This window comes from Amphibalanus amphitrite, unplaced genomic scaffold (assembly GCF_019059575.1).
Source record: "Amphibalanus amphitrite isolate SeventyFive unplaced genomic scaffold, NRLGWU_Aamphi_draft 000176F_arrow, whole genome shotgun sequence".
NCBI classification, from domain to species: Eukaryota; Metazoa; Arthropoda; class Thecostraca; order Balanomorpha; family Balanidae; genus Amphibalanus; species Amphibalanus amphitrite.
The window spans coordinates 156,654-169,211 of record NW_024881671.1 but is presented as its reverse complement, the minus strand read 5'-3'; the positions used below and the strand labels follow the sequence as shown (position 1 = coordinate 169,211).

Here is a 12,558-nt window from a genome sequence, read left to right as displayed (position 1 = left end):
TGTTTTCGGACAGGCATCAGTAACGATCGCATTCATCTAAATGAGATCACAGGTACGGAAATGGACGAAATAAATACAATATTAGAACATCGCTGAAGGGATATTTTACAATTATAAAAATACAAATTTTATGAGAAACACTAGGCTGATAGTCTTTTACGTTTAATTGGCAGCATCTTTTGAGTTTATACAGGTTATTCTGCCTGTAAGACAACTGTCGTTGTACAATCACAACAGCATAATATATTGATGTTGCTAAACCTGGAAAGCTTTCAAGCATGGCAGAAATACTTTATGATTGATTTATAGGCATAGCGAGAAAGAATCACTAACAATCGTAAGTATCCCTTCAACTGCGTGCTCAACAATTATATCAATAAACAATTTGATCGATGCATCTCCATGCGAGCAATAACCCGGTCAAAAAATGACTACCAAAAGCACATCAAATGACAGTTATGAACGACTCAAAATAATGTAGCATAATGTCGTTCTCGTTCACATAATGCAGTAACCAATGAGTGCATGACTGAAAAAACAACAACCAGGCATACGGTCACAGAGACCAATGAAATAAAATGTTGCTAGCATTTGCTAACATTTGAACATACAAAACAGCATAGCAAGAATTATTTAACGAGATTAAAGGCAAGCATTTATGTAAGCGATGACGAATCCAAACGGCAGCCAGGCGCCCAGATTCTGCGCCTGCTGCCAGTCGTTCTGGAAATTATAAATCACCATTGAGCCCGCGGCCCGAGAGAGCTCAATTGCCAGAACCTGCCCGCCGTATAGATAAGGGGACGTTTCGTACTCTAGCTCAAGCTATCTCTAGGAAATGCCAATTTTTTTAACTGCTAGTGGGTTTAAGTGCCGAAAAGTTTTGACTACTGCCTTCTGGATTCGCCATCTGCGTAACACCGTTCAATCCATGATGTCGACTCACCAATGACAGAGAATCCGCGGCTTTACCACGTTCGTTCTTCACGCCGATCGGATCGAATCGCGGCGAGGCGAGAGAAAGATACTCACCATACGAACACGTGAAAAGAGACCTACTTACCCCAGCTGACGGGATAATTACTTGGCCCACCTGATGGCTGGGACAAAATACCCCGTCTGTCTGCTGCGGGATGGTCGTAGCTGACGTCAGGCTGGTCTATTTAGCGCCATGGAAACTTACCGTACTCATTGTCCACCACGCAGCCCTCGGAGCCGTCAATGTTGTTCACGGGCGAGAAGGTCACGTTGCCGAGCTTTAGCACGGACGCGATCACCCTCAGAATGGCCTGCTGCTCGTCAGGCGTGAGCCCCAGGATATCCATCGCCCTCTGCGGAGAGAACACGACTATCAGCTACCATACTTTGGGTCACTGTGGGAATTAACCCGCGCCCGGCTGGGGGTCCTGGATTTCCATGCCCTGCTGGGGGGGGGGGGGGTGTTTGAACACCCCCCTTCTAACTCGGCTCCTGGGCCACGTAGCGATACGCAGAAGGCGGCGTTCGAAAGAGCGTCAAAAATAATGAGGAAATCACTTCGGTCAATTTTTTGGTCAGGTCAAAGGTCAGGTCACCAGAGGTCATTGAAGGCAAAATTTCGCCGATTTCCAGGTCGAATGTCGACAATTTCCAAGAAGCCAACGCATAACTCGGGAACCAATAGAGCTACAGCGCCGCGGAAAAGCGCATTCGATAGCCCTATTAGCGCCCTTTCTGAGTAATTTCTCAGATTTGACCTAACGTCATCGGTTTTGCCTGCAGGGGGCAAAAACTGCAAAAATAGCCGATTTTTTCGGGAACAGTTTTTCTGCAATAACTTTTGACCCAAGCCTTGTACGAGCCTACTTTTACCGGCATCGTGTTCCTCTCGTCAAGACGCATCGATTGAATTATAACTTGACCTTGAAAGGTCAACTTGAAAATTTGACCTCAGGTCAAGGTCATGACCTGACCGGAAAGGGTCATGTTGCATATCAGTCGATCCGTATTGTCAATCTGAACACATCTAAGGCGTTTTCATCGCTCTAGCATGCCTCTGTCAAAAGTTATTTGCGAAAAACTGTTAGATACCATTCGTGACCTAAGATGACCTCAGGGCATAAACAGGGGTCACGGACACCATTTTCATGTTCAGTTTGTCTAAACCACTAGTAATTCAGTGTTTGGGAGTGTTTATAATGTCTTTCGTCCAAAAGAGGCGCATTTCAATTTTCTCCCATTGACTTATAATGGGGAGGTCGCAAAATTGACCTGACCTTAGGTCATCGATATCAAAATTCTGAGATATACATTTTGTACATGCTATTGCTCTTAGCAATCGCTGAAAGTTTCAAAGCGATCGATCACTCGGTGTAGCTATGACAGACATTGAAACTTTTTATGAGGTGAGGTCACTTCAAGTGACCTGGTGACCTGACCTTGAATGACCTTGGTCTGAAATTTTCACAACATGTGTAGAATTGATGTATGATAAGGTGTACCAAAAACGGCGGCGCTTTTTGAGATATTTGCGAAAAACCACAAGGGGGGTGTTCAAACACCCCCCCCTCCCCAGCAGGGCGCGGGTTAATAACTAGGAAGGACCGACTAATGACAGTTCATCAGACTAGCATTTAAAGTGCACTTTAAAGTTGAAGAAAATTACGAAAGTATTATAAAAATGCTTTCCTCGGCAAAACATACGGGCAGGTGAAAGGCAAGAGACACAGTCTAAGAGTATCGCATTCACTTACTCTTGTGACCTGGAAGTCCCGTTTGTCGTCCAGGGTTTCATACTGAAGTGGTCTTCCCTGTTTCAAAATATCGTAGTTTTCCACATTCCGTTGCAATTTGAGCGATTCTGAGAAAGAAACATCAATGCGTCATTTGTGTGTCTCTCTCTGTGCAGTTCCACGACAGGAGAGCAGCGAAGCAGACGGAATCGTTTTCTATTGCGCAGACTCTTAGGATTTTTTTTTTGAAAATTTTGAAATTTTGTGGAAACATTCAATAATCACTGAGGGCAAGGTTCCTTTCGGGCATTTCCTTTCGCTTACCATCTTCAGGATTGTTTTAAACCCACGCTAGGTTTTCACCTGTGACACAGCTGCCTAGCTGCGCTGCGAACAATTGCCAGTGCCAAGTGGGCCCTCTTTTGGCCGATTGCCAGCCTATCTCTCACTGCCCGGTTATGCCAGCTTACTTCCAGAAGTTGTCGAAACAGGTGGCGAGCTGTAGCCTATCGAGGCCAATGTCGCCAACCGCTGTGATTGATAAGAAGAAATTGCATGTTTAATTAAAATATCAAAGCATATGATTGACTCATTTGTTCATGACGCGGCCGGTTGGGCACTCACTGAGCAGCTGAATGTCGGCCCCGGTGAGCAGTTGATAGAATATGTGGAAGTTGCGCTCGCACGGCTGCTGCGCCGTCACTCGACTCTTCTCCAGGAGATCTGCTCGGCGGAGGAGGGGCGCGCAGATCCGTCAGAGCCGGCAGGCCACGGGCCGATTCACAGCAGATAGCGCAGACGTGCCGAGGGGAGTGTGAGCGATCGGCCGCGTACAGACGGCCCCGGCCGCAGCGCCCGCGCCGGCTCCTTCTAAAGGGTGCCTGTGGCTCTACCGACCGGTTATGAACATATTGGAGTGATAAGTAGTAGGCAATGTCGGGAACGCATAGATATTTGATCCATTGGGATAGATAAGTGCCCTTATCATTGTACGTATTTGACTCATGATATTTCATGACTAATCATTTGCGATAGACATAGTGGCGATACTCACAGTTTGTGATAAGGCCACCGATCGGATCTCCCTTGAAGTCGAACTCCAGATCCATGTATTTGCCCTGGAGAGGAGTCATTGTGGTCAGTGCGGGAAAGTGCAGGCTGAATAAATATGATATTTGTTTGCCAGAAGTACAAAGCATTTTCAATCACAGGATCAATTGGCTGGATACGTTATTTCTATCGTTGCAAAGACCTTATGGTGATATTGAACTCACATGTATCCTTAGCTTTATTTGCAACAATGTATGGGAAAACATGGCCTGTAAAACATATCATTTAAGCACAATTCTATTCTAATAAAAGCTTAAAGTACTAAAGCGAGTTTGAAAAGTAATGCAAATTACTCACAAAACGAGATGAGTTGTCATTGCGATGAGTCTTGGCGTTCCCAAACGCTGAAATAAGGATCAAGATCGTACGTCGTTAGTTGCCAATTACTGCGTCTAGGTCGAGTAAGAAAAGCTAAAGATAAAAACGAATCTTTATCTTGGTAAGCCGTTAACGTAGACAGTATTATGCTCGAGATAAAAATTACTAACTGTTGCCATCATCATTAATAATTTGTGTGACGGCGAAAAATGTTGGCCGCCGGAAGCTGTCGGCTGTTGCCGAGCCGGTCCAGAGATTAACACATTAGGCCGGGCAGCGGGCCAGACTCCGGCGGCGTCCACCGGCCGTCTCAGCGCGCGGCGCTCACCTTCCAGCACAGGATTGGACTGCAGCAGCTGGCCCTTGATGGCGTTCACCTCCTTGGCTCGTCCGGAGACGGCCGCCACGTACTGCATGATGAGCTTGGAGGCCTCTGTCTTGCCGGCGCCGCTCTCGCCCGATATGACAACACACTGGTCCGAGTTGTGCTCCCGCACGGCCCGGTACGCCTCCTCGGCCACGGCGTACCTGCATGGGTCGGACGGGTACGGGACGTAATGGCCAGCGGTGTCAGGGGTGGGTTACAGGTAATACGGGGTGAGCGCACAGAGATGAGTTTCCCTTCCTATCTCCACTTTAGAAAATGTGATCGAAATACAATATGGGACGTGTTATGCGAAAGCAGCATTACTGGCGATCTCTGTGCTGACGGAAAATATTGCTCATAGCGAGCATGATAAACATTCAAGTATAGGCTACTCTATGCAATAAACGTTTACCGGACATTAGTTGATGACGTTTTACGTCTGGGGATTATCTACTGACACGTGCGGCTGCAACTGATGACGTTTTACGTCTGGGGATTATCTACTTACACGTGCGGCGGCAGCTCGAAGCGGGAACACGAGCGATACGCTCGTATTACGTCACTGGAGTAGAGCGGCAGCTTTTTGTACGGGTTCACAGACACCAACACTTGACTTATGTAGGTCTGCAATGAGCGGTGGAACACATAGGATTGCGTTTGTAATACATACAACAGTCGCACATTGCCACCATTCCCAGCATTATGCTTCATGTCTGCCATATCGTCAAGACGTTATAGCTTGAAAGTTAGCTCGAACCTTTTCACAGATATCTTTGGTCGCTATAATACGCAGTGTATGCGCTTCTGTTATCACAAATCATAATACAGACAATTTCATATGATTTAAATAGATATTTATTCATTGATTTGCATAATCGCCTACAGAGCAATCTTCACTTAAAGGCGAAGTCATAGGCATAAGTCGGCATAAAATTTGAGTGATACTGCTCGCAGGGGTCAGCAATAATCACAAAAGCCCCCGGATATGTCACACCGTAGTTCCTTCATTCTTCTCAGCCGATGCATTCAAAGTGCACTCTCTCGTGGTCCCCACTTATGTAACCGAGCGTCTCCATTGAACCGTGTCGAGCTCGGTGTCACTCGCCCCCGCTGAGCCGTCTGTGCTGTATGGCGTTTGGCACCGCGGGAGGGCGCCCGCGGGTCCCCGGGCCGGGGTCGGCTGGGCGGCCGACGGGACGGAGGGCCACCGGGGCCGCCGACCGGAGACGCGGCGGGCTCGGCGGCGCAGCACGGCCGCCGCAGACGGTGGTCGGAGGGGGCCCCGGTGGGGGGGGGGGGGTCTCGTAACTCACCCGGATAATGAGCTAACCAGACGGCCGGTCGGTTGGCCAGGCATCGGGCTGACATTGTATATTTTTATATTTTGCCGGATTTCTGACGGTATCCTTACATTTCTTTTGATAATCACCTATACTGAGTCTCGGCTGTGTTCGGCTGAAGACAGTTGCTGTGCTTACAAACGAGCTGGGCTGACTACTAAGTGCGAGGTGTTCGCAGCACACTGGCTGATTCAACCAGCCAGACAGACCAGCTAATAATAGATTGACCACTCAGCTTCACCGTCTACCGGAAACTGACCTCGCTGTGCCAGGCCCCTTTACCGCATGTCCACTGTCCACTGCCCTCTGACTGCTGACTACTATCATAGAGCCCGTGCTGCCCGTGTTCATGACTCTCCTCAGACCCAGCTCCCCCGCTGCCTGCCCATGACCCCGGCCCCGCTGACTGTGCCCCGCTGGCAGCTGCGGAGGCCGGTGACGCAGCGGCATGCCAGAAACGCCGGACGTGATTCAACCCTAACGCGATTACGCAGCCGGCCGCACGGTCCGTGTGCATCGCAGAACGCGGCAGAAATACGACTCTCTAAGTGCCGCGTTAGCCGACAGGATCCCCGCAGGCGCCGAGGAAAGAACAGTCTCAGTCCCGTGACACCGTAATAATGGAATGGCTGCCAGTGCGCTGGCGAGAGCTCACACAACTGCGCCATGTCACTTGTGTGACGAACGGTGACAGCAGTGAAGTGAATATATCTCAAGGACAGCGGAATTTCACCCAGCGCGGCGGAAACGATGAGCATGAACAGGACCATGAACTGTGCTCTCCACGAAATATAGTTCCTTGACCATAATCCATTTATAAATATGTATTTATCTTAATAAAACTTCGTGTAGAAAATTAATATCAGCAAGGTTGTAAGTACGTGCACTGGAAGCCACCGTAGCGGCAGAGCGGGACACTGGTCCGGATGTCAGCCACCACGACGCAGAAATACCGCCGAGTGACAGTTTTACGGCACGGTCGTGCCCCAGCGAGCTCCCTGCTGAGGTGCACGGCTCGTTGGCGCGCCCTGACCTCCGACATTGCCGGGCCGATGGGGCACTGTCACCCGGGATAGGTTCCCGGGAATAGGCGGCCGACGTCTGGGAAATGGTAGACGTCTAGGAAACGGCCCTGCTCCGCTGAACGGTGGACCCAGCCACTGCTCCGAGTCCGGCCAGCCTAAACAGAAACACCGGACGTGTGTAGCAGCTGCAGAACACGGTATGGGGGCCTCACAGTTAGTAACTGTGCCTTTTAGTCACAGTTTAGGCACCTCACAGTTAGTAACAAGTGAGAAATGGCTCATGATCAGCGCGACAAAATCGCCTCTTTTACGTATCCTGCTCCTCATTGAAAAGAGAAATAACTTAAATTTTACACTAGCATCATGCAACGGAAGATAGAGTTCCAACAAATTGCGAGTTAGAAGGTTCAGGGTTCACTGATTTCGATTGTCCAAAAGACGCATCCGAAGTCGTTCGCCGTCTGTTATGCAATACACACCTATGGCAATTGATACCTATATTGAATCATGTGGGATATATCTGCGGACATAAATGACAGAGTGGACACAATTCCTCGAATTGGTGCTCATATTTTTGACGGGGAGACTTACATGATGACGAATTTGGGGCTGTTTTCAAGCGTGTTTGTGGCGCGGTACCCACATATGTAGATCTGGCTGTTTGTGGTGCAGCACTCACAGGGGCGTGCTTGTAGTTTGTACTCACATAGATCTGGTCGTGTTTGTAGCGCTGGTGCAGGTTGGCGATGAAGGCCTGTTCGGTGAGCGGTTCGAGGAGCACCGTGTCCCATACGCCCACCTCGCGCTCCAGGGTGAGGGGCCGACCGGGGGCCGGGGCGGACCGGGGGCCGGCCCGCTCCCGATCTCGGTCTCGGTCCCGGTCTCGGTCCCGGTCCCGGTCTCCGGAGCAGGACCGCGGCGCGAGCCGGTCCCCGGAACAAGACCGCGGTCCGAGCCGCTCTCCGGAGCAGGAGCGCGGTCCGAGCCGCTCTCCCAGCGGCGGCCCGGGACCGCCGCTGGCCATCACAGGCACCACCCGCTCTGCAACACAGGGACGGTGACGGGTCAGGGAACAGCCAGTAACTTTCAGCTTCGTTTAATAGAGTAGACTAATCAGACGTGATCAAAAATTATGTTGAAAGACAAACGTTAAAATCAATGAGTAATAAACCAAATAGAAGTGCACATGCGCCCTTTCTGAAACAATAAAACAATGAAAAATTGAAACAGTTGTAACAATTATTTTGCAGAGTACATATTTTCTTTTAAAACCTTAACGGATTGTTTTCCCTTCGTAAGTTGCTACCTTACGTCCTTACACCAATTACGTGTCACACGGGGTGTGTGTTTAACTGTTGGCGGTACGTTCTCGCGCCATCTCCCAGCACCATTTAGGCCGGCTCTGGCAGCGACGCGCGGCTGCCAACTGCCATTTGAGGCGTCCATCGACCATGTTAGGCGGCCGTACTTAGATGAGAGGGGAGATAGAGCGGCCCGGGAACGAGCCACACTCTCTGGCAACGATTCTCGATAGGTGGGAGGAACGCACGTGAGGGCTGGGACGGTCACGTGGTCTCTCTCTCTCTCTCTCTCTCTCTCTCTCTCTCTCTCTCTCTTCTCTCTCTCTCTCTCCTTATCTCTGTTCCTCTGTCTGTTCCATCTCCCTCTTCTACTCTCCCTTTTTGTTTCCTCGCTGCCTTCGGTCCCTCAGTGCCTACATTTGTGAGTATGGCGGTTGCTATGGGCGCGTGCCCACAGAAGCAGAAGAGGCAATCATTTAAGAACACTGGATGGTGTGCTAAGACCAGGCGTGGCATGCATTGTCAGCATGATATAACACAGTACAGTATCGTGCATGTATGTGTGTATGTATCTACGATCAAGAGCGATCCACACATGGCTTGACGATTACTGCTCTACTCGTGCATTCTTCACGAGCATATAATTGTATCCAAAATTGACACCTAGACTGCAATAATTATTGATTCTTTATGTAGGCATAGGTATGTAATATGAGTACCTTTTAGCAGTGTTTGACCTTAGTAGGCCAAAAAGGTCAAATGGGAGCTGTCAACTTAGATGAAATACAACGGAATGTCGCTTTATGAGCAAATGTTTTGCCCTTCCTAGCTCTTGCGCACGATAAGTGGAAAAGACGGGTTGTAACTACAACTGAATGTCGGGTGCTTATATTCAAGCCGTCTGCTGAATCAATGTGGGATAATCCCGCATGGCGTTAAGAAGATTCGGAGAACGGTAGAAAGAGGGAGCTTAGTTCACCGAATTTCACTTAGACTAAAAAACGCTTCGTCCTGCACAGTCTCATGAGGAGAGCGGTAAGTTCTGATGCGTGACCGGTGGTTGGTATTGAGGGAAAGTCGATGATTGCTGGGGTCACCTGAGGTCGGCAGAATTGCCGCCTGGCGGACCATTCGAGGACAGCGCGTCAGGACGTAATCACTTGTGTACGCCGACTGTCGGTAAGGCAGCGGCGCGTGAACGAGACAGGCGACGGTGGCACGGCCAGTCAGATACGAAAGTAGGTGGTCACTTGGTCTAATGGGATGATCACAGGCGGTCACGAGGGAGGTTAGTCCCGACAGAATGTGGCCACCATGACCAGCTTATACGTCACGGGTGATCGCCGAGATGATAGACGGTCGGTAGGCCGGTCATTCAAAACTTAGACGGTGGTGATGCGACCTGCTGGGAGCTTATACCTAAAGGATCACAAAGACAACAACTGCGAGTGGTCAGTGACGATGTCACATAAGTGGTAACATGAGGTGATGGGAGATCACAACGGTCAGAGAGGTTATGGCTGGTCACGCCAGCGATCTATGCCGATAGCAGTTGGTCGCATGATCGAAATATTTCATGACGGGCAGTGTGTACAACAAAATAGATGACAGGGCTATCAGTCACGACAGCAAGTGATTTGATATTGTCCGATAGGAGGGTTATGCGCTGAACCGGTTTCTCACGGTCACAGTCAGGCATGGGTGACTTTATTTGGCCGCTAGCTATTGTAGACGGTGCTGGGTATCGGGCGGTCAGGACAGGCCATGCGACTGTGTGTTTATGCAGAGGTAAAGTGCGCTCCACGGTCATGGGCAGCCGTTAGGAGAATGTTGAAAAACGTTGACGCAAAAAACAGTGCGTCAGATCTGACAAAGCTCTGTGAAGCCCTAACGCCAATTTCAGATCTTTAGATACGGCGTACCTATATCAAAATTATTTCAAAGCTGTTCCAGAAGGGTCGGCACCCAGAAGTGTCACCCATGTGTAGGTACTAAGTAGGTACCTACTGAACTGATTCATTTGCAATTGTCGCAATTGTTACTTTCATTCACATACATTCAACGCATCTAATGATCTCGTAGATTCGAGGTAACCATGGACCATGCAATTGTACCATTTCATGTCTTCAGCTGATCCGATCATCAATCTCCCCAGTACCAGCGCTCGTCAGTCAGTGGCCCTGGCTCTCATCAGCCACAGTTCTGTTTCTGTTTGTAAATAGAACGGCGCTGTTCTGTTGAAGCATTCGCAGGATGTGCTCGGACTTCTCTGGTTAGTGTTTCTCACATAAACGCTCTCGGCAGCCGAGTGATTCCGAGACCGCCGTAAATATACCTGTAGCTGACCTACTTAGCGCACTGTCATCGACTCCGACTGGTTTATGCTAACAGCTTCTGTTTGCCAGCGGCGAAGCGTAATTCAGGGCGCGGTCGAACAGGGCGCCAGTGTGCGGACCCGACGGCCGGCGCGGCGGCCCGCTGCCAGCCGACCACCCCGCACACGAGGCCCGCCAGGTATGCCCACGGCGCCGGGCCGGGCCGGGCCGGGCCTACGCCGAGGCCGAGGGCGCGGCAGACGGCGGACGCCGGTACGACCGCCACAGCTCGCGGGCCAGCTGTGGCCGGCAGCCCGACCGCAGCTGTGGCCCGCCCCTCCCCGCCGGCTGGCGCGGCACACCTACCCGCCTTTATCCTGGCCTCCGTCGGTGGCGTGAGGCGGCGCGCCGCAGCGGGAGGAGAGGCGAGGTCCGGCGGCGGGGGCGGCGGCGGCGGGTCGGTGTGGCGCGGCCGCGCGCCGCCCACCACGCGCCGGCTGACCAGTGCCTCCGAGCTGGAGCTCGAGTTGGAGCCGGGCTCGGCGCGGCGCCGGCCGCCGCGGCCGCCACGGCAGCTCAGCTGGATGTTGAGTCCGCTGGAGAAGCTCTGCGCCGTCTGCAGGCGACCGTAGGAGAACACCCGGCCGCGCGACGCCTGGTAGGCCGGCTCGCCGTGCGATCCGCTCAGGTGCCGCTGGCACACCGGGCAGTCGTACAGGTCGTGCTCGTCATCCTGGTCGTCGGGCGGCACCATGGCAACTGGCCGGACGGCGGCTCACTGCACACACACACACACACCAATGTGGGGGTCGGCTCACGGCCGAACGGCGAACCTCTGCACACGCCACTGAGAGGTCGGCTCACGGCACACCGCACGGCGCGGGCCAGCGGCGGGCGGGGCACGGCCGCCAGCCGGCGCCCTTGGGCACAAACTGACGCGGCTGCCGGCGGCACCGGCCGGCCGCCGGCCCGTCTGCCAGCCAGCCAGCGGCGCCGATATATAAATACCTGACGGCGCGGCGTGCCGTTCAAAGCGGGCCACGGCGCGGCGTGCGGCCGGTTCCAGCGGCGGCGTGTGGCCCTGACAGACAGACGGCCGGTCACCGCGGAGTCGGCCGGCTGGCCGGCGTCAACTGGGGCGCGTCTCCGCCGTCTGACGGCGTCCGCAGATAGACGGGAGCAGTAACTGGCCGGGTGTTCGGCGACCTCCAGCGGCGCCGCCGACAGGGACGAGATGCGGCCGGAGACTCGGACCGGCAGGAGCGCCAGTGATCGGTGGGGAGTCCCAGCGACTAACAAACTTCAATGGCATGTGTGCGTGTGTGTGTTTGAGAGAGAGAGAGAGAGAGAGAGAGAGAGAGAGAGAGAGAGAGAGAGAGAGAGAGAGAGAGAGAGAGAGAGAGAGAGAGAGAAAGAGAGAGAGAGAGAGAGGAGAGAGAGAGAAAGAGAGAGAAAGAGAGAGAGAGAGAGAGAGAGAGAGAGAGAGAGAGAGAGAAAGAGAGAGAGGTGAAAGTGAAAGGGAGGCAGTGGTAGAGGGAAATAGAGACAACTGGTGTCTGGTTCGTATCAGTCCATAGGGTCCATAGTTGCATTTAATAGTCAATAACTTTCTTTTACACACCGCACAAACCGCGCACCGCACGACAAAATATCAGTTAAGTCTTAGTTACCATGCAAGATCAAGGTCACTCTTTCTGATGTCACTAGGCCACTCCAGTGCCGCACTGGGATTACCAGTTTAACACCTCTTCCACCGAAAAGCTGCCAGCATACCGCAGCCTCTTACGTGCGCCGATTCCGACCACACCTTATGAATATGAGCATTCTTCGAGTTCCGCCGCACGTCATCGACGCTGTGGAACTTGGCAGTGACGGCGGCGCGCTATGCTGATGACACGTGCCGCGGCGTCACCGGAGGGCGTCATCGGCCGTCGGCGTCACCGAGCGAGCTCCGCCGGCATCCCGGCCTTCTCGGAGCGTCATCAGCCCGATGCTGAGCTGGCGATGGGGAGGGGCTGGGGACGGACTAACTAGTTATGAGGGTGGCGACCGGCTGGGACTGTCCTCTGAG

At 52.2% G+C, this 12,558-nt stretch overlaps 1 protein-coding gene across 4 annotated transcripts in view; it reads right to left on the bottom strand.

The window, feature by feature from the left end:
- LOC122383919 (unconventional myosin-Ia-like) overlaps positions 1-12,558 on the bottom strand; it is a 58,566-nt gene that overhangs the window by 21,329 nt on the left and 24,679 nt on the right. For all 4 annotated transcript variants that reach the window (XM_043370791.1, XM_043370793.1, XM_043370792.1 and 1 more), the window contains exons 2-9: positions 7,578-7,912; positions 5,015-5,130; positions 4,468-4,667; positions 4,119-4,165; positions 3,766-3,829; positions 3,336-3,434; positions 2,733-2,839; positions 1,184-1,331 (exon numbers count right to left, since the gene is read on the bottom strand). In XM_043370791.1, coding sequence (XP_043226726.1) covers positions 1,184-1,331; positions 2,733-2,839; positions 3,336-3,434; positions 3,766-3,829; positions 4,119-4,165; positions 4,468-4,667; positions 5,015-5,130; positions 7,578-7,895 — 1,099 coding nt within the window. In that variant the 5' untranslated portion in view covers positions 7,896-7,912. The remainder of the gene's footprint in view (positions 1-1,183; positions 1,332-2,732; positions 2,840-3,335; positions 3,435-3,765; positions 3,830-4,118; positions 4,166-4,467; positions 4,668-5,014; positions 5,131-7,577; positions 7,913-12,558) is intronic.